The sequence below is a fragment of the Cavia porcellus genome, unplaced genomic scaffold (assembly GCF_034190915.1).
Source record: "Cavia porcellus strain 051 isolate PalLab524CR breed Dunkin Hartley unplaced genomic scaffold, mCavPor4.1 scaffold_28, whole genome shotgun sequence".
In the NCBI taxonomy this organism is placed as follows: Eukaryota; Metazoa; Chordata; class Mammalia; order Rodentia; family Caviidae; genus Cavia; species Cavia porcellus.
The window spans coordinates 5,454,875-5,482,190 of record NW_026947511.1 but is presented as its reverse complement, the minus strand read 5'-3'; the positions used below and the strand labels follow the sequence as shown (position 1 = coordinate 5,482,190).

Sequence of the window (27,316 nt, the reverse complement as noted above, 5' to 3'; positions counted from 1 at the left end):
AGCTTCTCTCTGATTTGGTATAAAACAGTCATAGGATCTGGAAGGACACCTGTTGGCTTCTATTTTTGTGTCCTGAACAGTACTGACAAAAAAGGCATTGGCTCTTCTGGTGGACACAGGCAGCCCAGGCCGCCAGTATCTGCTGTCCATGACAGCCCTGCTGGACTGCTGCCAGCCCTCACTGTGTAAGTCGAGCTTCAGGCCTGAACATTCTTGGCATCTTCCTTCACTGAAGGTGTCTACGAAGGCCTCCCTAGACACTAATTCATTGATTTTATCCTGTTATAATTCTCTCAGACAAGTTTCTGCATTGGCTTATTTTACAGGTCAGTGATGATATTTAAGAAGACAAAAATTAAGTAATGTGCTCCAGATCTTGTAGTATTTATGCAGTAGACCTGGGATTTAGCTTTTTCTGTCACCAAATCCAACATTCTTAATCACTAGTCTTTGGCATGTGTGTATCACATAATGTAAACACTTGCTCATATGTCTATGACCTAAATCACCCATTCTAAGTGTTTTCCATACTGTGCTGAACTGCACTGCATTTCCTGCAGGTACACCAGAGGCAAGGGAAGGATTTACATCCAGCTTCAGAATAGTTCAAAGGGTGCTTCACAGTTCTGTAACCATCTAGAGCTCAGTTCTCAGTGCTCTGTGTTTTGGTTTCCTGTCGCAGTGTTTATCTCCTCTTAGTAGATTCTGAACATCAGAAAATAAAGGAATTACTTTATTCTTCAACCTAGCTTCCTCTCTTGTCTCCAAGTGCCTAGCATGCTGTTCAGCTACCACAGGGACTAAAATGACTTAACAAATTCCTAATTTTCTAATCTGCCTCCCCATTTTGAAAGGTTGGATAAAAAAGAATTGGAAAATGATGCCACTTAACTGTTATGAGGACAGAGATACAAAGTTACATTACATTCTGCATATAGAGAACTTGAAATGATTATGTTGGAAAGAGTGACAAATAACACTGAAAAGAGAAATTGAGGTTGTGAACCTAAGACCCTATTGGTGGAAAATGTGAATACATTCTGGAACTTTTCCAACCTAGTTCCTGAATCTGTAATATATTTCCAATAGGTCTAACTTGGGCTTTAACATCTAATTTGCAAAAACAAAAACAAAAACAAAAACAACCCACAACCACATTGTATATGTTATAGGTTCAGAACACAACCATCTGTAGATCTGCAACTGAAGTGTTAAGACATTTGAAAACAGCACAAAGCGAGGCACGCGTAGTCTCACTAGAGCTAAGTGCCTCAAACAAGACATTAACCCACACAAAGACCCCGAAGGGCTCAGCCCTTCCCTATGGATAACTCTGAAAGGAGTCCAACAGAGTTCCAGTTTGGGCAGGGATTTGTTTATTCTGCTTGGTTCAAGTCAGGGCTACGGATCCCTAATGGTTTTAACATCCTTTAAAGATTTTCCTCATTTGGGCAAGATCTATGCTTTACGCAAGCCCGAGGCCTTGGTCCCAGCCTTGTAGGCTGGGATGACTGCACAAAGAGCATTTACCTACTCCAACTCAGGCAGAGTTTAACAGTACCTACCCCTTGACATGAGCAGGATGTTTTACAATGGTCCTGTGTGGTAGTCAGAATGCCTCCATTCTTAATTTACTGTAGTTTTTATTAAATTTCATTATATTTCATTGTCTGCAAGAGACTTTGAATTTTCAAGACCAATCCTTTTTCTGACCACTGCCTTGTGGTTTCTGGCCCTTTATTTTGCCTGTAGCACCTGCTAATCCGGGAATAACTGCTGGGGTTTGTAGTTGCCATTCCCCTCCCTGCAGAGGGTGCTTCTGGACTCTGGACCCGCACAGGCCACATGCCACTTTTCTAAACCCTGTAAGGGGCTCTCTGGTGCTACATGGCTAAGCTGTCATCTTGCTCTCTGACCTGTAGCCTCACTCACCAAATAAAGCCTTCCTCTCATTCTGCACTGTGCTGCCTTCACGGGTCCCATGGATCTCCACCTGCCCCTACCTGGACACTCTTCAGCGTGTCATCCCCCCTTGGCCAACCTTCTGTATCTCCCTGGAAACCCTAAACACACACTTGTGCCAAGACAACCTGCATGTGTTTGCACACCATCTCCCCCCTGCCCCGAATGGCCTTACGGTGCAACCTCCTGAATCCTTGAGCCAAAGTTTCCCGGGCACGTGAGAACCTCAAAACGCAATTCACAGTAGATGGTTATAGGGCCAGGCTGGGAAGAGCGTGAGGGCTATGGAGCTCGTGGGCCCCAATGGAGGGATGAGAATGGATCAGGTCATCGGGCCAGGGCACAGTGGTGGCCTAGGGCTGCCAGAGAAGCCAGAATTCTACATCTCAATGTAGTTTCCCAGGTTTAAAATGCTGCAGCTGTCAAAGAAAAACACAGATGGCCTGGATTTGGTTTATTACGGAAAGCAGTGCCACAGCTCAGAGTGCTCACTGAGGTTGGCATGGGCTGGGCACCAGCCATAGTCCCCCTGAAGCTGTCTTCAGTCGCCCTTTCCAGTCCATACCACAAGGTTCTTTTCTACATCCAACTTCTTGGAATGCAGTTCTCAGAAAGCAAAGAAAGTTGTTACCAGCCACTAGCCCTTGCTACTTCCTCAGACAAGGTACTTTACTATCTTGTCTTATTGCAGAATAATCATTTGTTTTCTAATTCGGTGTTCATGAATTTCAAATGTTTATATATTTATTTTCAGTACAAATAAAGATCTGGGAAGGTGGGGACATCTGTGCTTTATTTTGATCTGAACTGTTAATTTTACCAGGTCACTATTGCTCAATACGCTCTGATGGCTTCTCATGGAACCCGAGATTTGCTTCTCTGTGCCTCAGTGTCCTCATATGTAAAAGTGTAAGGCTTAAATTAGATAATACTTCAAAAGCATCTGTCATACTGGCATAGGATGAACACTCAATATTTGTTAGTGTTTGTCATTCTTACTTCTTTAGACTTTCTTGGTATAATGAACCTTTTAGCTCCCCACTCTCCACACAAACTTCAACCTTGCTGCCACAGATGATCACAGATGATCATATGTGCCTTTGCACATATGATCACTTCTGCCACTCTTCCAGTCCCTCTCCCCTTAATTATCAGACCAGATCCACAGCTCTCAGTTCAAATTTAACTACATGAGGAAAGACTTTTCCGAGGGTCTCACAAACTATGTCTATCTCTTTTGTAGGCACCATAGTAACAATTTGCCATTTATTTTGTGGCTGCTCAACTTGCTACTTTCCTTTATACTCTAGGTGAGTAGAAACAATTCTTTTCCAGGCACCTGGCAGTACAGGTGTTCACTGTGTATTTGCAAGGTAAGTGAATTTCCTCATTCTCATTAGGAGCCTCCTCTTGATAGGCTGGTATGTGACAACCACGGGGAAGAAGGCTGCCCCAAAGCTCTTATTTTTCTTTTGTCAACTGTTTTTAAAAAATGAGATCTCTGAGAGCATTTACCAACTGGCTGAGGGGCATGAGGGCACTTAGGGTGACCACAGAAACAGGTAAGAGAGAAGCATTCTGTGGCTGTCTGCCTCACTGTGGCAAGGCCAGTGATAAATCACAGGTGTAAATGTTTTTCATGTGGCTCTCAGGGGTCTGCACCTTCCACCTACCTTCAGTCACATGGCGGGCGGGGGTGGAACCAGCTCAGTGACTCTGTAAATGCTTAAAACACAGTTACACTGCTGGTAAAGTAATTTTTGATGTTGGTGTACACGTAGGACAAACGTCCCTTCCTGAGGTTAGCATGTGAAACTCTGTGTGTTCGTGTTTGCATACACTTCTGCCTTCTGTGTGGCTTATTCACGGAGTGGAAGTCATTCAGTTAGTCCTTGAGGAGTGGCTGCGGCTTGCTCTCGCATTTGATTGCCCCCGTTTGATTTCCCCATACTACACTTCTGCAGCTGAGGCAGGAAGATTCCAGGCACTCTTAGAGGTGCCTTCATGGTTGTATGCTAGCCTGAAATCCTCAGAGGTCTCTGGGGCAAACAGGCAGGAGGAGTGTGGGAAAATGGCCACTTGTGTAGTCAGATGAATCTGATGGGATCAAAAATTGGCTTTGCCCCTTCTAGATTTAACTAGCTTATAAATCCTGGTTAAAGTTGTATTTTTTTTTAAGTTGTGGAACCAGAGCTTCACACCAAGTAATAAATACCCTCATAATAAATAACCTTCACCCACATAATAAGTCTTTCATTTTCAGTAAACTGTATCATCTCTCCTTTCTCTCCCCTATCTTGTGGAGTACAGAAATAATAAACTAGACTTGGGAAAACCCAAGATTATCCTGTGAAGGAAATCTGTTTAATTTTTGCATGGTAAAAATCAATAAAACAGCAAAAATAAGCCATTTGCTGATTATGCTTTTTTAATTTTAAAAACAAAATGAAAGGATAAAAATGATACAGAATTTCAAAAAAATAGGAAATAGTTAATATGTTGCATACTGTTATCCTAAAACAGTTGCTCAGATTACAAGATTTAGGCATGAAAAAAATGATCCAACAAGCAAGGAAAGCACAAACTTCTTTTTGATGAACTTACAGAGATTAGTAATACAGTTGTCTATCTTGTATATATATATACATATACGCACATGCATATGCATGTGTACCGATACACATACACTTTCCCTTCTTTTCTCCTTTCCCCTGTACCAGTTGTTCTTTTTTTTTGAGCACTTTCTTTCCCTTTCTTTTAAAGATTTTGTTGCTAGAGCTGAGTAATCTGTCAGCCTAGAGCTTAGGAGTTTCCAGGATCTCTGTATTTTTCCTTCCTATCCACATTCCCAGATTATGTATAATAATATCTGCTTGAAATGGATTTTAAATGTTTGCTTACAAGGGAAAAATACTCACTATTGTTACTTAGGGTATTTCTAGTAATGGGGACAGCCTCAGAAATACTGAAGAACATATTTGTTCACACCTCTGTGGAATCACTTGTGCAGTTAGTATTATAGGAAATCTTTATTTAAAGTTTGCTATCATGATGAAATATGAAGGGAAAATGCTTCTAGTACCAAAAATATATTTCCAGTTGACAAAACATTTTAGATTCTTCCTAAGATGGTAAAAAATATATCAGAATTCAGTTCATCATAAATAAAATACCCTTAAACTACCTTTTTTACTTTAACTATGCAACAGAATTCTTATTTCTTAGAGGCTCAATTCCAACATAAGTTTAAATAATGACTCAGACTGTCTTGAGAGCATGCCTTTTTTTCCTCTTAAATATTTGCTACTGACCCACATGTTATTACAAACAGATTATAAGCATATTCCATTATGTTCTATAAAAGTTCCCATGGATAAGAATGTTCATAGCTCATATAAATGAATTTTATTCCTTTAAAAAATAAACAACTTAGAAATGCTAAAAAAATTAGTTTCATGTACTGAAAAAAATCACTTAATTTTATTGTAATAAGCAATCTATCTTCATAAAAAGGTATAAATTTTAACTTGAACTAAATTTTGTGCCAAACAAAGATTTTAGAAAAAGCTTCTAGTATCAGGATGAATGCTTAACATCTTTTCTACTTTGGTGGAAATAGAGATAATATCAGCAGAGAATTAAGTAAAAATAACAGAAGTTTCATAATCTAAGTCAAGTTTGTTTCTCTTGTTAAATACCTGTTCACATTTCTCCAGACTCTTATATGGTTTTAGAAACCTCAGATTTCCCTCAGACAATTCTGGGCCAAACATATCCCATGCTTATTTCAACTATCACATTTATTCCATCCTAAAATTGCACATTTGCTAGTCTATCTCTTCCATTAATGGTATATTCCTTGAAAGTAAACACTGCATTTTGTCTGCTGTCACATCCTTGGCACACAAAAATGCTAAAAAATACTGATGTGTGGAAATGTGTGGAAACCAAAGAAAACCTAATTAAAGCACTTACACAGGAGCAGCCTCTAGTGGCTTGATACCTCCTCTCAGATGTCAGTAAGTTGCTAAGCATTCTGGAAGCACAACCGGCAAAGCCCTGCAGGGACCCTACTCCTTGTGCCCACCTCTGACTGAGCCAACAGCAGGGCCTCTGAATTCAGATCAAAGGAGGGCTGGCATTTCAAAGTTTTGTAATAAAGAGCGGCAATAACGGCCATTATTACCATCTTTCTCCTTAGCAGGACATTGTCATCATCATCATCATCATCGTATTTATTATGATAAGTTCTTCACATGCATTATTATGTTTAATCTTCAAAACAACTTGAGGAAGTTGTTGCTCTTATTCTCATTTTACAGATACAGAAACTGAAGCCCAACTTTGAAGACAATAAGATTCACTAAGATACCCATTCTGGTTTGACTATTGTCTTCTTTGGAAGTCCTGTAATGTTCACAATGCCTAAGTTTTATTGGTCTTGTTCTCTACTGTTTTGTCCAACTTTATAATATCTAATGAGATAGACAATTCTTTTTAAGGAAACAAGGGACAACGTTGATAACCATTGTTGATAAACTTGTACTCTGTTCTACACCATGTGCTATGTCTATCCTTGGTATTGACTGACAGCTTTGTTTTGCCATATTTGACTGTATTCTCCCCCCCCCCAAAAAAAGTAATAAGCACTAAGGAGTAATAAAATCCAAAATGTGTAAATTTTGTTGTAAAAAAGAGAGGGAAAAAAAAAAAAAAGAAAAAGAGCTCTAACGGATATAACAGCAAGTGTGTTTAGGGGTGTTAAATAGCTGACTATATCAATGTTTTTGGATCATTGAACACAGCTGTTTGCAGTCTCCCTGTTTGAATGTCCACCTTGTATTCTTTGATACTGTGATTTGAGGAACTATTTTCAAGATGATAATATGTAATCTACTAACAGGTGATTTCTTACTGTTATGTTTTTTTTTTTGTTTGTTTGTTTTGTTTTTTTGTAGTCCTGTATTACGTGTACCCTTACACTGCTTTGGTTTGTTTTGTGTTTTTCTCTTTTTCCTCTTAAATTTAAAAAAAAAAAAAAAAAAAAAAGAAACTGAAATTCAGAGAAGTAAAGTTATCTTTTCATTTTGATACAGTATTGAAGTCATGACTCAGACCTAAGACAGAATGGTGCTCACATTTAATTTCTTTTAACCATAAAGCAACTCAGAGACAGATATTCTCAATAGGACAAAAATAGCTTAAAATAACACTTATCTTAGTCATTCTGAGCTCTTCTTCCCCCCTGATTTCAACCAGGCTACCAGGTCACCCCTCTGTCCTCTTCTCATTTGAATGCGGCCTTCATTATGGAGGCTAGTAAGAACCTTGGAAATGAGAGGCTTGAATTACCAGAACCTTCACATCGGCTCTCAATGCTTTCTGTCAAAATCATTAGGAATGAATACATATATTGCAACAGCAAGCTGGGTGGACGATGACAAGTGAACGGCTTTCTTGGCGGTAACCACTTTTGCATGTTTCTGCACCTGTTCTTTGCCAATGATGTCCTTACTCTGGAAAAAATATTTACTTCGTCTATTATTTTTTATTTTTCCTTTTAAGAAGTGTACGTTTGATCACCTGAAGGGAAGATGAGGAATTTGGCTCACTCTATTAATTATTTTAAGTTATATTTTTTTGGCTTTATTTTTCTATATATTTTCAGCTTTACATGCTAGTACATGTTTGTGATTCACAATGATTAAATCCATTGTAGATGGTTGGTATACACACATGACACATTTTAGTTCTTTTCACATCCCTCCCCAAAACTGTTCTTAAGCTTCTCTCCTTGTCCTCTAACTCACAAACATTCTTTTACCCTTCCAGGGTAATTTAGTTGCTCTTTATATCTCTAATTAAATCTGGCTCTTTCAGCGTTAACAATTTTTTACTCTAGTTTTTTTTTCTAGAACATTTAATTGGCAATACTGAAAACTCATCATTCAGTACTGTTTTTCACTTTTAATACTCACCAAGTTTCGTGGAAAGTCTTGGAGTCTAAGCAATGTTTGATTAGATTTGGATATAGGATTTTAAACAACTCTCTTGCAAATGAACTTCTGGACTATGTAACCAAGACTTGACATTTTGATTTGAAACCCTCAGTGCCTGTCTTTCATTGCCATCTTCACCAATCTCCTTTCTGAATTCAATGATCAGGACTTCATCATCCCTTTATTGTCTTATTTTCCTCTAGCCCTCCTCTCCTTCTGTGTCAACACTTACTCAGATATAGGACAGAATTTTTCACAAGCTAGTTTCTGGGAGCAAAACTAGGAAAAATAAAAGATTTGAATGCAACTAGTCTCCAAACTCAAGCTAGATCTAGTGACACCTTGGCAACGAGTTCAGGTCATATCTGTTTATGGAGTCACTTTACTGGGTTCTGGTTGGTGTACAGTGATACTCTAAACTTATACTTTTGCATGGAATCCCACTGTTGGATGACATTTGGCCTCCTGTGGCCCCAAAGCAGAGAGGTTTGTTCTGTACCCACCAAACTTCCTGTCTCTGTAACTTACTAATACTGATACCACTCAGTAGTTTGGTACTTTATGGATTTTGTTTGTTTGTTTGTTTTTTGAGGTAGGGTCCCACTATGTAGTTCAGACTGGGATTATAGTGTGCACCGTGGATATTCTTTAAATGGTAAGGGCTATTTCAATACACTGAAATCTAATACTATGTTTTCTCTGGGATGGAAAATACTATTTTACAAGGTGAAGACTTCCAAATATGTTTTGTATTCTTTCCATAGGTGACATGGGCAACCAGTGAGTATTTCTTAGTTGATTAACTAACATAGAAACAATATAGTATTACATTAAAGCATACGTAACACACAAAAATAATTTCAAAGTAAAAAAATTAATAAATCGTGGTATTTCTTTAAATAAACTTAAATTGGAATTAGAACTATGTACATGCCTTCCTGGCCTGGTGGCATGTAAATGGTAATTGTTTTGAAGAAGTTAACTAAGAGAGCAATTATAAACTAAATTATTTATGGGGTATAGTCATGCTTTAAACGTGCATGTATATTTTGACTATGATTTATTTTTATATTAAAACTGTTATTTTAAAAAAGATACAAATAGTACATAGTGAATGAAAAATAAGTTGAAAATTTATCAGATTTTCCAGTAAAATATTTCCTACTTTCAAATAAGATTATTAATCTTTAAGGCACATTTTATCTTTATATTAATATTCTAATTTGCAGTCTACATATGACCAGTAACTTCAATATAATTATTCTCTACATATCACACACATTCAAACTTGATACAAATGAACAGTGGAATTTTCTCTTCCATTGTGTAATTTAAATATGGGTAACTAAGCATTGTACTGGTTATATGTAATATTTAACTGCTTAATTTACAAATTTTACTTAACAAAGTATAAGTAAAAACATTGCGTTGAGTGCCTTAAATATATTATGTTGGTTGGTATCATATGTATGCTTTGGAACATTTACCTTCATTGTTTGAACAATCTCATCATTATTTTATTTTTAAAGAACTAGTGGAAGTCCCTTAATGTATGGGGTAAATTCTGTTTTTTCACTGGAGACAGTGCATTTGTAATCAAGGGTACACCCTGACTATCCAATACTTGATATCAGAAAATATTTCTAACAATTTGGGAAACTCTCAGCTTAACACAAAGACCATCCTTGGTGGCCTTAAGGGCAGAAAACCAAGCAGTTTGTGTTCTGATTGATAGTTGTCTTTCTGTATCATCCCATAGATTGCAATACAGCTGCAAATGCTGGACAATGTAGCCTTGAGTTACCAAGTCCTGACATGGGGATGATGATCAACTGGCTGGACATTCTTCCCGTATCTGTGCCCACTGCAGGCTGCTGTTGTCCTCAACTGTGACCTGAACAACTTGTAGGAGTCGAGTTTCTCTGTTCTTTCTAACCTCATAACAGACCTGGGATGAAAGACCTCCTTTTTCCTTCATTTCTTTTTTTATTGTGGTAACATATAAACATAAAATTTCCCACTGCAGTATTTCTAAGCACATAGGTCATTGGTATCATAGATATTCACATGGTTGTATCATCATCATCTCCAGAATGCTCTTTCTGCAAAACTGAAATTTTGTATCCTTGAACGCTAACTCCCGTTGTTCTTTATCTTGGCTTTTCACACCCCTCCTGTCTTTATGATTTCTATTATAGTGCTTTAGATAAGGGGAATCATAAGCATTCTTTTTTTCTCTCTCCTTTGTCTACCTTTTTCAATTTCATTTAATGGTTTTTCCCAAAGAAACATGATTTTTCCCAAAGAAAAGGTCATTCTTTTGACCTCTTCCTTTCCCTTTCTCTCCGAGAAAAAGTTTTAAAATCATGTGCTGTCTCTTTCTCCCCTTCTTTATTCCATTTATAAGCACCCCTTTTAAGAAAAGGAAACAAAAAGATACTTGAGATAATTTTCTGATTCTTTCATACAGGTATGAGTTTGAAAGTATAATTATCTATAACTACAGCTACCAACATCTAAAATCTCATAAATACAGTTCCTTTCAGTCACCGTATAAGTTTTTATTAACTCCCCTTCAATTAAAATTAATACCCTGCAACAAAAAACATATCTTTTAACTCACTTGTATGCTTTTTTTCTTGGAGGTTGATGCTCAGCATCTCAATAGTACTGTTTCCCTCTTCATTCTATAAGAATATGTAAATTTTAACTGAGTTATAGGGTTAAACAGATTTTTAAAGACTAGACTGCGGGAACCAATTCACTGATAATATTGTTTTTCCAGGCAAGTGTCCTAAGTTCCAAACAGCTCCTGAGAAATGAACTTCTAGAACACAATTAACTAATAAACTGGAAATTGTGTACTAGAAACCTCTCACAGGATTTTCATTACCAATTTAGAGCTGAAAGCCATAAACCAAATTTATGCCAAAAGATACATTAAAAGACATACACACTAAACAGTAAAAGAAGCCAGTCAAATCACCACAGCCAGGACCTCCTCCAGATCCTCTGGTGGAGTATATAGACACATAGTTATTAAAGTTCAAAACCTACAAGCCAATATGGGGATTATGTGAATTCTGTCAATAACTTTTGACTTGGAAGACATGTTGTTTTTCAAACATTTAATTTTTAAAAAATTGACAAAAATTTGGATTCATGAACCTTGGGAAAAAAATTGACAAAAATAATATAAATATTTATTGTGTGCAATATGATGTTCTGAAGCATATCTGCATTATGGGATGGCTTGATCAAGCTAACTAACATATATTGCCTCACATATTTATTATTTTTTCTCAAAGAATCTATCTGGTTTTCCTAATGTATTTTCTCCCATTTCAAGTTGAGGAAGATATGTTTAACTAGGGGAAAAAAACACTTTGAAGCAGTCACTGAAGTTGGGTGACGGCACTGAAGCTAAAAGTGGTTTCTAAGAAAGCAAGCTGGGAGTTGCAGAAATAAGCCCAGAGCAGACAACAATTAGCCAATTGTATTAGTCAGGAGAGTCACTCAAAATGACTAAAGAGATGAAAACAGAATGTTAAAGAAAAACCCTCAGCTCTTGCTTAAAATGCTGACAGATCATACATTACTTGATGGTTGGGTAAGTTTCTTAGCTGTGAATGTTGATCTATGAGGTCCTATTCTGAACAGAGAAGTGAAAAAAGCAATCATAATTACTGTCAGGGACAAGAAGCAGTGTCTAAGGATCCTTCTTCCTCCCCATAGGTCTGTAAAAGACTAGAGGCAAACCTACTTTGGTTAGGGAGTCAAATTCATGGCGAAGAAACAAAGTAGCTTGCATTGACTTTTGATTATTTGAAATCAATAATTTGAAAATATAGATATTTTCAAGACAAGCCATTTATCATATACAATATTAACACTCCTCCAAACTCTGAACACTCAGAGCCACTTCCACAGTATTTGGCACTTGACTCTGCAGTTTCACAGAGTTCTTTGATTAACTGGTACATGCAAATCTGCCTTCTCATAAGCAGCTTTAACTAACCTAATACTTTAGTACATCTCCCATAATACCTGAAATCTACTGTCTATAGTGGATATCTGATAAGCCAAGTTGCTGAGCTCTCAGAATGAAGTCCTGCCATATAATCACAGGCACTTAAGGAATACTAATTCCACATGCTAATCACAGCTCAGCTTCCTTGGAAGAGCACTGACGGAGAATGTAAACTTGCCATTCTCAGGGGGCTGCTGCAGAGTGGAGAAACCTTGAATCCTGAAGGGAAATCTGCTTACCACCTAGAGCACATAAGGTCTCTAGGGCAGGAATTATGTTTTTCTTTTCTTTTCCCAGCATATAGAAACAAGTAGGAGCTTAAAAGTTTGCATGTTAAATGGATGAAATCAAGTTGTTTCCCATTAGTCACTTGAATTAGTGTTCTCACATGTATGATTTTCTTTGTTCATAATTTTTTAAAAATTCCCAGAAATTAAGGTGATTCTAGGAAACAAACCAACTGGCGCCCAACACAGCACAGATGGAGGTGGTGGTGTTTCTCTTAGGTCTGCTGGCAGGTGTATGGGTGGCATGGGGAAGGCTGAGGATCAAGGAGGAAGTCATTGGCATGCTGACTCTGAGATCAGGACTTACTGTAGTGGGACAATAGTTGCTCTCCTTGAAAGCAATTATCAGATATCAACTGGAGCTCTTGGCAGCCCCCAGGCAGTGGAATGCCTTTCTGCATCGTCCCTGTCTGGCAGTAGCTTCCTGCCAGGGAAAACAGCCAAATAAGTAGCTTGTGACAGCTGTACAGTGAACAAGTCTTCAAGGCTCTTTGGTGCACTGCCATTTCTGACCTGCCTTTCTGCTACTGGCGAGAAGGTCAGATGCTACAGGACCCTATTTTCCACTGGCCTTCATATTTAAGCACTATGCCTACCTATCTTGTTCTTTTAGATGGAATTCACTGGAAGATGGTCCTTAGGAACATAGTGATTATGAGTTTGAAGGAGATCTATATTTCACTCTGTTCCCAACCACTGGTGGTTTTCAGTACGACCACATGACCGTACTTGTTTACTAGTACCTTGTCACACTACTAACATCTGTCATGAATATCACTAGAAGAAATCATCTGCCTGACTACTAAAAAAAAGTATAGGTAGCATTTTAACTATTTATTTCTTTTAAAAAAGAAACTTCAAAATCTTAATGGTTATTGTTTAGAATCTAAAAGTATTTTAATAGGGACTTTTATATTGTCCCAAAGTAGTTATTTTTATTTAAAGTGGTGGATATATGAACTCAATTCTCCATCAGCATAAATGCTAATTTAGATTCTTCTCTAAGGCAAGGGCAGAAAGTTAAAAATGACATTTTGAACATTACCTTTCAGCATCATTCGTCCAGTGGATCCTCCAAAAGTATTTACAAGACCACTTCTTGCTCCTAAAGATGTGGTTGCCTCTAGGAGAGATCCAGTGATGTACTGAGATATGGAAGTTGTTTGGAGGGTGGCGCGGTATTCACACACAGGGTCTCGGACACACTGCTTTAAGCACGGACCACTGCTAATCCTTCCATGGACTGTCTCAGGGGCCAGGAGCCTTGTGAAGAAATGGAGAAGAGAGCCAACTATATTTTCTGCTTCTTCTCTTTTCACTGCATTGTAGATCTGTGAATAGCACAAAGCACAGGAAGTATTAATCTGGTTTCTTAGAAAAGCAAATTAACTTGTTGACAAAATGCCAAGATGACTTATTAAGAAAGAAGGTTCAGTCGCTCTAAGCACAAACACTCTTGAGCACTGGACTCATGCATTAACCTGAACATTCTACAGACACCATTTATTTGGAAAAGCTATGTGTAGTTATGAAATAGGCCATTCAAACAACTCTGCTATCAAACAGAACACTTAAAGTTGTACCAACCCAAAATACATTTGCTCAAATGTGTTCCCTTCCACAGAGGAACAAAGTGCTTCTGCAGAGAGACAACGGCAATGCTTTTCTTATCCTTTTGGACTCTTCTAAAGAGTCCATGTCTGTCTGACTCTACGAAACACTTCAGCTTGACCTTCATGGGGAATCTTTGCCTCACATTCTAACTGAAGTGAAGGTGAGAGAGTCACAGGGAAAGAATCCTCCATTTTTCTTTTCAGCATAATCCAATATATCAGCTGGGATCAAAATCTCTGAATGTTTTTTCTTCTTACTTCTTTGTCATTTACATCCAGTGAGCTGGCAGCATCTCCCCTACCTTTGTCACTGTGCTGATTAGTCTCTATCACTTATATTCACCCAGAATGATCTCAGTAAGACTAGATTTTCAGGACAGGTTCCCAACTATGCCCCTTGTCCTTTCTAATACAGTTGCTCAACATGCATCATACTGATCTTGCTCTGTGCTGGGCACTATATCCACAGAGGTGAGGCAACGTAAAGAACAGCACACAAGTTTTATACTGCAGGATCTCACAGTCCAACTTGGAAGATGAGGCCTGACATCTGTGTGAAGCTTTTAGGTTCTGTTGAGTATTCTAGGCCTCGACTGTTAAAAGCACAGAGCTTCTACATGTCAGAGATGAGTGACCCCTGGGGTTTTTCAGTTTTTAGCAGTAAAATGATACTGAAAAGGTTTTGTACAGAAAGATAACCATCCAGAAAGCTCCTAATTACTAATGGGCTGTCTACTTCTTTTACTGGCCAAGCTGTTCCACTGGTGCTTGTGGCCTGCTCATTCCTTTATGATTTTATTGCCTACACTGTGCCTTCAAAGAGTCTCAGTGGTTCATTTGGTCACTTACCAACTTGTCCAAGGTATTCTTTCAGAAACATCAGAACTACAAAGGACTGTATGGTCTATAAACTCATCAATCACATAAGCTTGAAAAACAGCAAATGCATTCCATTTTGGAGACTCATGTTGTATAAAAGAATATTAAAGACAAGCAGAAGGTTTAGAGTGAAAAAAGTGATTTTATTTTGTTTAACTTAGTGTTTGAGTGTTTCTCATGCAATTTGAATATGGATTACATTTTTTTAAATTTGATCTTTTTGAGACAAGTTCTCACTATGCAGTACAGGCTGGAATTGAGCTCATTTTGTAACCCAGGCTGGTCTCAAACTCACAATGATCCTCCAGCTTTAGCCTCCTGAGTGCTGTGATTACAGGTGTATACCATCACATCTGGCTAATGGATCACTTTTTTTAAAAGAACACTTAGCCTATAGATGAAATGTTACACCAAATGATTTGTACTAATCCAATAGCGTTTTCTCAATTCCACTTTGAACTCTGTGGAATCTCTGATATACATGACCCCCATCCTCGTTGAAGTCTTTCCTAGCTTATCACCTCCCCGTTCTTCCTTATTCCATGTCTCTCCTTCCAATCTGACCTTTAGAACAGTTATAATGCAACAGAGAAATGCTGACAAGCACTCGATATAGGAAGGTCACAAAGTGATGGCCACAACCCAGACTTAGCCAACAGATTGGGCTTTATATCATACACAGTGTTTAAAATGGGGAAGGTTTACATACACATCTGTCTTGGTTGCTTGCTTGCTTACATACACATCTGTCTCATTGCTGAAATAAACTACCTAAGGCCCAAAATCAAGGATGGCTTATTTAGCTCAGTTTGTGGAGGTTTCAGTTCATAATCAGCTAGCTCCAAGGCAGAGTGGCACATGGCAGAGGGCAACAGCTCATGGCGGCCAAAGACAGAAAAAGCAAGAATAAAGGCCAGCCTAGGGTGGCTGTAGCACTCACATCCACAATCCCAGCCTTGGACCATGAACCAGTCACAAATTCTAGAAGCCTGCCCCCATGACTGCATGAGGTTTTAGGAGGACATCTACACACAAATGATAACAATATCGAAGTTCCAGCTCCTCCTGAAAACTGGAACAATCTGGTAGCACTGAATATTCTTGCATAGTATCAAATGGCTGCCTTTCCACTGTCAAGCAGGACATGAGCTCACCACCGGTGCCAGTTTCCACCATTCTTTAAGTCACAGTTGGCCAATACCTGATTTTCAGTTTGTACATGTTTGTGAAGAGATATATTTATTTTCAACTGGTATAACCTTGTGAAGAGATATGGATATATACATATATATTTATACACAGTTATTGTACAGTTGTGTGTGTGTGTGTGTGTGCATGGACATGTAAATATGGATGTTCTGAGCTACTCCAATGTGTTCTTATCCGTGCTAACTGCTAAAGATACAAGAGGAAAGCTACAGCCTCTGCTCTCAAATGTTGCAATTCACTTCCAAGAAACTATATACATATATATATATATATATATATATATATATATACATACATATATATATATATAAATGCTATGCTTATATGAAGTAGTTACTCTGAATTATTGTCAGCCACTTGTTTCTAGGCCCTCAAACTTGTTGGAAGAAATAAAAGATGAAGAGTTCTAAGAATGACCCTTTGAGCTGCTGTCATTACTAACATTCCTACCACAAGAAACCAAAAAGGTATCACAAGTCTTTATCAAGTCATTGAGTCAAACTAACATATCCCTGTCATAGCAATTCTGATGTTTGTTGTTGAAGCATGCACAAAGTGTGGTAGATGATAATGGGGAACAGGTTAAAATCAGGTTACTTTCTCTACCAGTGAAAGAAACCATGAAGATATCCCTCATACAGAGTGGGCAGAAAAAACATTATAGAACAATCATTATAACTGTAGCTCTAGAATACTGCTTTCAATCCTACCTCTCATTTTTCCGTCTGAGTAATCTTCCTTAGATAAGTTGCTTTGTTACTCTCTGCTTCAGTTCCCTTTTCTCTAGTATGGCGATACAAAAGTACCTGCCTCAAGGTTTTGAGCAGAATTACAAGCTTTAATAAAGATTTTGTGAATTATAACAACTAGCTCAAGAAACAGTTTGACAATGTGACAAGTGATGACTGTAGTGGACGATAAAAATGCCAGATATTATTTCTTTTTATTAACTCTGGCTAGCCTAGTGGTTGATTCCATAATAGGAATTTAACAAAGGTGATACAAGCAGGGCCCTGAAAAATACTTGTGCACTGGAGCTGGTTCTCTCCTTGCTTTGGGGACTTTTGAACAAGTACTATGGAAGAAGTCTGAGCCAGCCTGCTGGAGGATGACAGACCTTGCCCTGGTCACTCCTGTCACCTTGGCCAATAGCTTACGTATATCCAGACACACAGTGAGGCCACCCTAAACCTTCTAATCGTCAGTTCAACAACTACCATAGATGCATAAGAGCCCAGCAGAGATCATACGATACTGACCAGAACTCACTCAGTCAATTCGCAGGACCATGGGCTAAATAAATGCTTGTTATAAGAAGTTCTCATAATGACTGTCAAAATGATGATATGTTGGGCACGATACTGAGTAATCACATAACAACTGACTCTTAAGCACTAACCCTATGAGGTCAATTTCATTCTACAGAAGGAAAAAAATCTTACAGAGGTGGAGAAATACAGTCAGCTTTGCACAGCCAGTAAGAGGCTAAGGCAGGATTAAAGCCCAGATTTCTCCAACTCTGTAGGCTAGTTTTATCTCTCATGAGACCCTTGTCATCCCCACAGTTCAACAGTGGAATTCAGTATTACATTATTTGTCAAGGAGTTTAAATAATATTTATACTGCTATTGTTATTGTTTTTACTCATTGAAAGGATTTTGGCCCAGTTGGGACACTGTAGCTGGTGAGGCTGGGAGGCGGAACCAGGGGGCTCTATCTTGAGCTCTATCTTCCCCGCCCCTAGGAATTTACCTGTGGTGCGAAATGAATACCAATGGGCTATCTGCACATCACTAATGCCCCTCAGGCACCACCCCAAACCTAAGCTACATGTATGCTCCCACTCCACGTGTCCAACGGAGAGATTGCCAGACTCTGGAGAGAATGCCGGACCCCAGTGGGTTGGGGGGTCTCTCTCTGCATTCTTAAAATAAAGGTCATTTATATTTCACACTTATCTTTTCAGCCGCGCCAAAATTCTATCATATGGGTCCCTGACTGGGAATCCAATTCTATCACTCATCATTAATCCCTTTCATGGTCATCTTAAATACTAGTGAAGCTATTATTCTTTTTTTAAAGACAGGGTCTCAAGGCCTGCATTTAGGCAGGCCTTGAACTCACTTCGTAGCCAGAGTAGCCTCAAATTTGCAACAATCCTTCTGCCTCAGCTTCCTGAATGCTGGGATTATGGGTGTGTGCCACCGTGCCTGGCATAAATTCTGACCAAATAAATTTTCTTTATATGGAGATTTATAACTTCAAGTTAAAAAGCAAAAAATTTTAAAATTTTATCTCTGTTGACTACTGTGGTAGTAGAAGATGCTGAAAAGAAGACAGACCACCAGCTGGGTGTAGGGGTACATTCCTATAATCCCAGTATTTGGGAGGCTGAGACAGGAGAACCACTGAGAGTTCAAGGCCAGCCTGGGCTACAAAGTGAGTTTAATGTCAGCTTGAACTTCATAATGAGATCCTGTCTCAAAAAAAAAAAAAAAGAAAAGAAAAGTAAAAAGAGATAGACCATTATCCTGTATTGGTCAATATCATTGCAGAGATGAAATCAACATGTCATAACATGGTGACCAAGCTTACTAAAGAGCAGTGGGTTTATGCATTCATTCAACAAACCAATTACATTTACTGGACATATACATTCTGTCAAATCCAATCTATGATGATCAAAAAGTGAGATCATCATTGTTCTTTAAGATATTTAGGTTCTGTTCCTCTCTCTCTTATTACTGTTCTTCAGTATCAGCTGTCACTTCTCAGTAGTGATTGTATCGCCTTCTAATAGTACCCTTCCCATCATCTGGTTTGCAAAGATACCTTGTGCTAGAAAAATAAACACATTTACCCTCTTTGTTAACTGTGAGTTAATAGGTGGATAACAAGTTGGGGCCTCCCTTCTGGCATAAAGTGTAAGAGCTCTGTGCTATGTTTTGAATCCCTTTTTACTGTTCTCACAGACCTCTCCTAATGTCTCACACTTAGGAGCAGGGTTCTGGCAGGCTGAAGATGATGTAAGTTTGATCTTGGATGAGTTGTTGTGTGTAAACAGAAGGCAATAATACCACCACATTTCGTAAGAGTCAACAAAAACAGAAAGCTGTTTGGGGGGGTTGACAGCTGTGGCAGCTTGGAGACCTAGTGGCAGGGGATGGGGAGCAGGATTTTGGCAGCAGGCTGATTTCCTCTGCTCTTGATTCCACATTCCATTCCAGTGTCTGTGTGGAGAATTCCATTCTACTGAGGATATTCAGACCATGCTCAAGACACTGACCCAACACAACTCTGAAGAGCCAAAAATAAAGGCTTTGCTTGGCCCAGGCCAATTAACCAGAGCTGTGCCACTAGCTTCTAAGGAGGAAAGCCAAACCTTCAAAACTGCAGGCAAATTTAAAAGGAATGTGGGAGGATATCCCAGAACATGTGACAATCTGGGATTTCATAGCTACAAATGCCCTTCCACACAGTTTCTTCTAATTCACATTTTACCTTTCATTAATATTTTGCCTGCTCTGTGTAGCCTCTCCTGGGCTCCAGTGAGAAGTAATCATATTATTTCCTGTATTAGCATAAAACCTTATAGTGGCACTTCCTGTAAAATCCAGAAATCACAGTTTATTCTTACTGTATAAGTGCCCACAAGAGCAGAGACCATATCTTCATTCAACACTTTGTGCCTCCCCCCCGGCACACTGCTTAGCATATTGCAGGCAGTGGAGGAAGCCTGTGATGGAGTTTTACAGCAAGGGGTCCCAAGTGAGGGCTCCAGATCACTTGCAGCAACATCAGCCAGAAACATAGAAATGCAAATTCTCAGGCCCCATGCCTAATCTACTTAATCAAAGATTCTGTGACTAGAACCAAGCAATTTATGCTTAGGTAGCCCCCCAAGTGATTCTGAATCCTATTGAAATTTGAGAACCACGACCTTGGACTTTAAAGAAAATGTAATTATCTTTCATCTTGGATTGCACTTCTCAGAAAGCCTACCCTATACACACTTATACCCATGTTAACCCCTTTCAGAATGGGACATGGGGCAGGGAAAAGGGCCGATTCATCTCTCCATTCTCCAAAGCCCCTAGCTCAGAATCTGGTGCAGAGCAAAACTAACGAACGAATGAAGTGGCATATTTCACAGAAATTTCCTGTGTTTGTGAATGTAACAGGCTTTTCTGTAAGAGATGCTTCCAGCTTAATATTTGCAAAGATGAATCACATCTGAGATACTAATTCTAATGGAAATTACCATACGGATGAATCATGTTGTAATGAGAAAACCAAGCTGCCAAGGAAGGCTCTTGAAAAGAAAAAAATCAAATCAGGACAAATGGATTATGTTGTTAGGCTTGTGATGTCAGGCCATGAATTAGGCCCACTGAAGGGACTTAATGGTCTGAACTACCAGGCTCCTTGTAGCTCTAAGAAGCAACAGGTCAACTAATGAATCACATGGGGACAAAGTCACTGAAAGACAAAACAAAACTTCACAAATCCTATAGCCTGCAACCCCTGGCTCAGAAGCTACGAGCAGTGCTCTTGTTAAAATGTGCACATGAGAAGTTGTGAGGGACAGAAAGTTCCAGACATCCTGCCTCTCCAGGCTGCTGCAGATCCACAGCAGGTGGAAGGGATGAGGCCAATCGCCAGGGCCAGGCTGGTCGATCCCTGTGTCCCACTGCTCTGTTGCCTGACTATCCTACTTTCTAACCTCCCTCCCTCTACCCAGCTGGAGAAGGCCAGGACTGTCTTTCTCTTCTTGATTCCAGGGGGATGGGGGAGGGTTGGCTCTGCCTGGGTCAGTGCTTTCTAGACCAAAGCTACATTTCTCTCATTTCTAACCTTTTCTTTTTTAGTACTGGGAATTGAACTCATAACCTTGGAATTGCCAAGCCAGTGCTGTGCCACAGAGTTATATCCCCAGCTCCCAAACTTTGATTGTAATATTTATTATTCTTTTTCTTTTTAATTAATATACACATATTTTGGGGGCATAATATCAAATTTCAATACACTACACAATGTATAATGATCAAACCAGGATAATCAGCATTTCAGTCTTACCATTTCTTTGAAACCTTTGAGCTCCTCTTTTCATTTATTGTGACATATATAATAGGTTATTACAAATTATATTCACCCTGACCAGAACTTATTCTTTCCATATAACCATATTTTGGTGCTTGTTATCCAACTTCTCTCTACTTCTCTTCCTACATTTTTAGCCTCTAATAACCACTATTCTATTCTACTCTATTCTCTTTTACTGTCAGATCAAAATTTTTAGCTTCCACATGCCAAGGACCATATGGTGTTTGTTTTTCTGCCTCTCCTTTATTACATTTAACATGATGTTGTCAGTTCCATCTGTTCTGTGGTGAATGACAGTATTAGTGTTATATTATGATTAGTGTTATATTATGTACATATACCTACTTTTCTTTGTGCATTTGTCTTTCAGTGGCTACCTCATTTGATTCCTTATCTTGAATGGTGCTGAAATAAACATAAGAGCACAGGTACCTCTGTGGTATGTTGATATCATTTTCTTTGGATATGTAAGTAGGATTGCTAGATCATGCAGAAGATTTAGGAAACTTCATATTGATTCCATGATGGCAGTACTCGTTTATATTCCCACCAAACATGTTTAAAGGTTTCTTTTTCTTTATATCCTAAGAATTGTTATTTTTTTGGACTTATTTTTTTCAGTACTGGTGATCAAACATGGAGCACTCTACCACTGAATTACATCTGAAACCTCTTTGTTTTTTGAGATATGGTCTCAGTAAGTTGCCCAGGCTGGCCTCAAGCTTGTGATTCTCCTGCCTGTCTGCTGAATATCTGGAATTACAGGTGTGAATCAGTAGGACAGCTATTTCTTGCCTTTTTGATAACAGCCATTCTGAATGGGGTATGCTGATTGTGGTGGACTGATAACTGGTGGTCAATTTGTAACACCCAGCTGAATGGAGTCAGCATGGCACTGGGTGTGGAAGGCCCACCTGAGTATTATTGCCAACAGCATAAAAAAGAACCAGAGAAGATGATGATGTACCGCTGATCCTCCTGGAAAAACTTGTCATGCTGGATTCGTAATATGAACTTGGCTGTTATCATCACCATGGGAGCTTGGGACTTTGCTGTTGTGAGGATGGCTGTGTTTCTTTTGAGGGGAACTCTGGTCCTTGCTTTGAGTGTCATTTTCCGGCTCCAGTGCAGATCCCTCAGCCTACTGGCACAGATCCTTCACTGTGCTGGCGCAGACTTTCTAGCTTCCACCATGGACCTTCGGGACTTCTCAGTGCAAATTCTTAATATATACTTGCATGCGACACTGTCATGGGCTCTAGGTCTCCAGTTTCATGAGCAGGACATTGCTGTGGGATCTAGGGCCTCGGCTGGATTCTTTGGGTCTCTAGTGTGTACACAGATCTCCCATATTCTTTTGTATTTGACTTGCTGGCTGAGTATTATAAAATAACTCTATAAATTATGTGTCCTGTTTTAATCCTTTCCCTTGTAAACCCTGACCACAATAGTGATATTTCATTGTGGTTTCAATTTGCATTTCCCTGATGGCTAGTAATGTTGAGCATTTTTCATATACTTAGTATATTTGGCCATTTGTATGTTTCTTTTTGAGAAATGTTGATTCAGATCACTTTCCCATTTTAAAATTATTTAATTTTGCTACTTGAGTTTTTAAAGTTTGTTAAATGTTCTGGATATCCCTTTTCAGGTAAATAGCTTGTGAATATTTTCTCCTACCCTGTAGGTTGTTTCTACACTCTGTTTCTTTTGCTGTACAGAGATATTTTTAGTCCCATTTATTTTTTTGCTTTTGTTACTTGTGCTTTTGGAGTCTTATCCAAAAAAACTACTGCCTATCTTAGATGTTTTGAAGTGTTCCCCCAGTTTTTTCTCTATTGGCTTCATAGTTTCAAGTCTTACAGTTAGGTCTTTGATCTATTTGGAGTTGGTTTTTATATACTGTAGAAGAGAAGAGTGAAGTTTTGTTCTTCAGTATATGGCTATGCAGTTACCAGCATTTATTGAAAAGGCTATCATTTCTCCACTGTGTGTTTTTGGCACCTTTTTAAAGGGTCAGTTGGTATAGATGTACAAATTGATTTCTGGAGTCTCTACCTTGTTTCATTGGTCTGTGTGTTGGTTTTTATGCTTGTACTATGCTGCCTGGATTGTAACATCTGGTCCACCTAAAGATGAACTGAAACTGAAGTTGACCTCCTAGAACATACTGCTCTCACTACCAGAGATGGACAGCAGAGTGACTGGCCTTAGGGTGAGGTGGAAAGGCGTGTTTTTGAATCACACTTATCATGTCAGACTCAGTCACAAAGGCTCTGGTAGTAGCAGCAGGCAAATAATTTCTGTTTGTTTAATAGAAATTATTACAGGGTAGTTATGACCAACCCTGGGTTCAAAGAGAGCAGGCAGCTTTAAATTCTTTGCCTTTGGTTTCATCAGTCCTGTTTATCCAATAACAACAGTAATTCCTGATCTTTAAAGCTCCAAATCCATGCCTCCTGGCTTGCAGGACCTCAGATAACTTCCCACCACACAAAGCCATCATCTGCCTATTCTAATTACTTTCTGCCATTCTTAAAGTCATGGAGACACTGATACTTAAGAGATACTTGCTTCTGTTTGCCCATTCAGCTCTCTCCTGTCAGTGTCTGGATTGGCCTCTGGGGCTTGCCAGGTTCTGCCTTTCTGGATCAGGGCTGAGGCCAGGACTGGGTAGAATAGCCTTTTTCCAGCTTCTTGCAAATTTGGGGCTAAAGAAAGTATGATTACTGAAGAGATTATCACTATTAAAAAGAAATGAAATGCTTTGAAATGGGAGAAGAAAGAAGCCTTGAGGCAAGATCAGGAATCAGCAAGACTCCAACCATAGCACGCTCAAGGGTACAAAAGTTTAAACTTTTCATTTAATAAGAGAGCTCTGCACCTCCTACTCCTGAAGGCTTGCCTAGAGAATTGGTTCCCCAGGATTCATTTCACTATGCTCACCTATCCAGGCACTCAGAGGATGTTGCAGCCATAGAATAAAGGGGCATGGCTACAGCTTCTGCTCACAACAAATGTTAGCATTATCCACATGATATCAGTTTTTCAGACATGCAGAATGTAAGAGTTGTGGGATTATGCTTCCATCCATATTTCAAAAGAATGCCTGAAAGACCAGGCAGTATGCTCTGAGAGGTACAGTAGATGTGTGAAGCTACAGGAACGAAGCTGAAATGGTAGCGGAGACCCTAGGAATTTGGAGATACCAGGAACATGGAATGTTTGCAGAGGAAAACCGTGGAAATGCATAAGTGAGCTGAAGACATAAACTCTGTGAGATGAAAAAGTAAGGCCACAGGGGCGGGGCTACCCAAGCCAACTAGAACTCACGTCTCACCATCACGTGCTGTCCGTTGGACACAGTGCTACAGGACTCAATGTCTACCCCACTGGGTTTTGGTCTTGATTTGGCCCAATCTTTTCTTTGGTCTTGATTTGACCCCTACGCCTCACTCCCTTTTGGAATGGGAAGTGTTTATCCTATATCACTTATCTTGGGAATGTGTTAACTTAGTTTTTATTTTTGGAGGGGTTCATAGCTAAGAATTTGTCTTAGGTTTTAGAGAAGACCTTGACTTATATTTTTGAGGAATGCTGCAACTGTTGAGACTTCGGGAAAATAATTACTGTGTTTTCAGTTGTGCAGTTTCATCAAGTTAGGTGGAATTATTAACTTGTTATGTTTATTTGGAGATTAACTGTGGTTTAAGGAGCTATCATTAGGTTTCAAGTTGCTGAGGGATGAACTTGTGCCAGTTACTCTTATTTATCAACTTGACTGAATTAAGATAGTCCTGAAAAGGTGACTGGATCTTGAGGGATTATTCATCATTGTATTAATTCACTAATGTTCATAGTGAGGAGGTGGGATCCAGGTGAAAGTAAGTCCCTGGGTGTAACTCTGGATGGCGCTCTTTCACCATGCTCTCCTCCCTGGCTGCCATGAAGTAAGCAGCTTTGCTCCACTATGCTATTTTGCTGTGATGTTTCTACATTGGAGCCAGATGATCACAGACTCCAATCTTGGAAACCATGAGCCAAAATAAGTATCTCTTTCTTTAAGTTGTTAAGTATCAACCAATTTGTCCCAGCAACAGGAGAATTGACCAATACATACATACCAGGTCATTTTCCCCCTAGTGCTGGGGATTGAACCCAGGGCTTTATACACTCTACCACTGAGATACAAATCCTGACACCCCATTACACACTCTGCTTTAATAGTGTGGTGGAATCCCTACCCCTAAACTGAACCCAGAGTTTGGCTGTTTGCTATGTATCTAAAAGCACCCAGATACCTCTGCAGAATGAGTATAGGGTCCTCACAATCCAACCACCTTCCGAGGGGTTCCACTCAAGCTGACAATGAAGATTAACTGGCTCAATGTGGTATTCAATAAGTGGGAGTTTATTAATCCTCTTGAGTAATGTGAAAGTTACAGTACAGATTCTCTCAACACTGGCTTCTTTATTTCTATCACTTCTCTGTTCCCTTCTCTTATAAGCGGTTCTTGGAGATGTTTTCTTCAATTTCCTCTTGGTCCCCATGATTTCTTCACTCTAAATTTCCTTTTCTCTTCCTTCCCTTCTCTCTCTCCTGCTTCTCCTTCCTTTCCCTTTTTTTTCTTCCTCCGTTTCCTCATCTCTCCCTTTTTCTTGTGTGGCACTGGACACAGAAACTCAGGGGCTCACCATTGTTAGGCAAGTGCCTTACCACTGAGCCACATCCTCAATCCCATGGATGTAAGTATGTATCCAGCCAGTCAGCCAGCTATCCATCTAGTGGCAGGGTCTTGCTAATTTGGTTAGGCTGGCCTTTGACTTGTGATCCTTCTGCCTCATCCTCCTGATTAGCTGGGATTACAGGTGCGTGCCATATCATATATCTCAGAATGCCTCTACCCTTCCTCAGTTTGCTCTCTTTTGAGTCTCATTCTGTGTTTCCTTTGTCCTGGTTTTCTTTCTTCACTATCCTTCCCTCCCTTCCCTTTATTCCTGATGCCCATCTCTCTCTCTCTTTCATTCTTTCTTTTCACTCTCTTTCAATGTTGACACTGTGAGTTTTGTCCAGAGGCAAAGAAAGAAGGTGAGAATGAAGGATTAGTAGGATCCTCTAGTTTATTAATGGAGAATCATTTATTATTACTGAATGCATTGTACGTCTTCCACTGGAAAACTGCATCAACTTCATTCTTAAAGGCAGATGGAACAGTGATGGAACAGAGGTCACTGAGTTTCTGGGATCCAGAATTGTTACTTCTCTTAGGCCAGGAAAATATGAAACCTGGGAGAAAAATCATGTCTAAAAGGGAAAAGGCAACCAGGTTTAGTGGTGCATACCTGTAATCCCAGCATTCTGATATGCTGAAGTGAAAAGATTTCAAGTTGCAGTCCAGCCCTCAGGAATGTGGTGAGACCCTGTGTCAAAATGTTATAAAGTAGAGAGGCTGGGGATTTAGCTCAGCTGCATAAGTGCCTGTCTTGGAAGTGCGCAGTTGTGAGCTTGATCCCCTGTACTAAAAAAATTTTTTTATAAAATATAAAAAGGGGCTGGGGTCATAGTGGTAAGTACCTGTGGGTTGAATCCTCAGTACTGCCAAATACTGACTTACCTGAGTACATACCATTGAAGGGAAAATGCAGCAGGTACCTGCACAAGATGAAGGAACTAAGAAACAGTACAGTACAGCCCAGACTGGTAGAGAAACTCTAGAGCTTTATACCCAGAGAAGGGAACCCTGTAGGAAGGCTTAAGAGAAAACCAGGCCACAGGGAAGCGTGTGCACTTGAGGGAATCCTCTGAGAAGCTTAGATTTGCATTTGTGAGACACAACGTCTCTGAATTCACTTGAGGTCTTGAAGGAGGAGAAATCCAAGTTTAAGAATGTCTTCCTTGTTTGGATTCTATTCATTCACTCATTTAACAGACATTTACTGAATGTCTACTGTGTGCCAAATAGCTTGCCAGGGGCTGGAGACGAAATGATGACTAAAACAGCTTTCTGTTCTCAAGAAATTTATTGAGTAACAGGGAAGGTGGGCAATTATAATAAACTGTAATGATGAGTATAAAATGGTTTAGAAACACAGATGAGTGCCTTAGAAAGCTATGGAAGGCTTCTTCTGAGACACACTTATACACAGTAAGAGTTTGCCTGGCAAAGGTAAAGAGAATATACAAAAGAACTCCAGATGCCTGAAGCTAAGAGACTGAATGAGGAGTCTGGGATG

The 27,316-nt window shown here is 39.3% G+C and overlaps 1 protein-coding gene across 9 annotated transcripts in view; it reads right to left on the bottom strand.

Moving 5' to 3' along the window:
* Plce1 (phospholipase C epsilon 1) overlaps nucleotides 1-27,316 on the bottom strand; it is a 349,441-nt gene that overhangs the window by 161,333 nt on the left and 160,792 nt on the right. For 8 of the 9 annotated variants that reach the window (XM_063239388.1, XM_063239384.1, XM_063239383.1 and 5 more), the window contains one exon: nucleotides 13,324-13,609. In XM_063239388.1, coding sequence (XP_063095458.1) covers nucleotides 13,324-13,609 — 286 coding nt within the window. Of the gene's footprint in view, nucleotides 1-10,584; nucleotides 10,649-13,323; nucleotides 13,610-27,316 lie in introns of those variants that run through there. The other variant, XM_063239391.1, reaches the window with a different exon arrangement.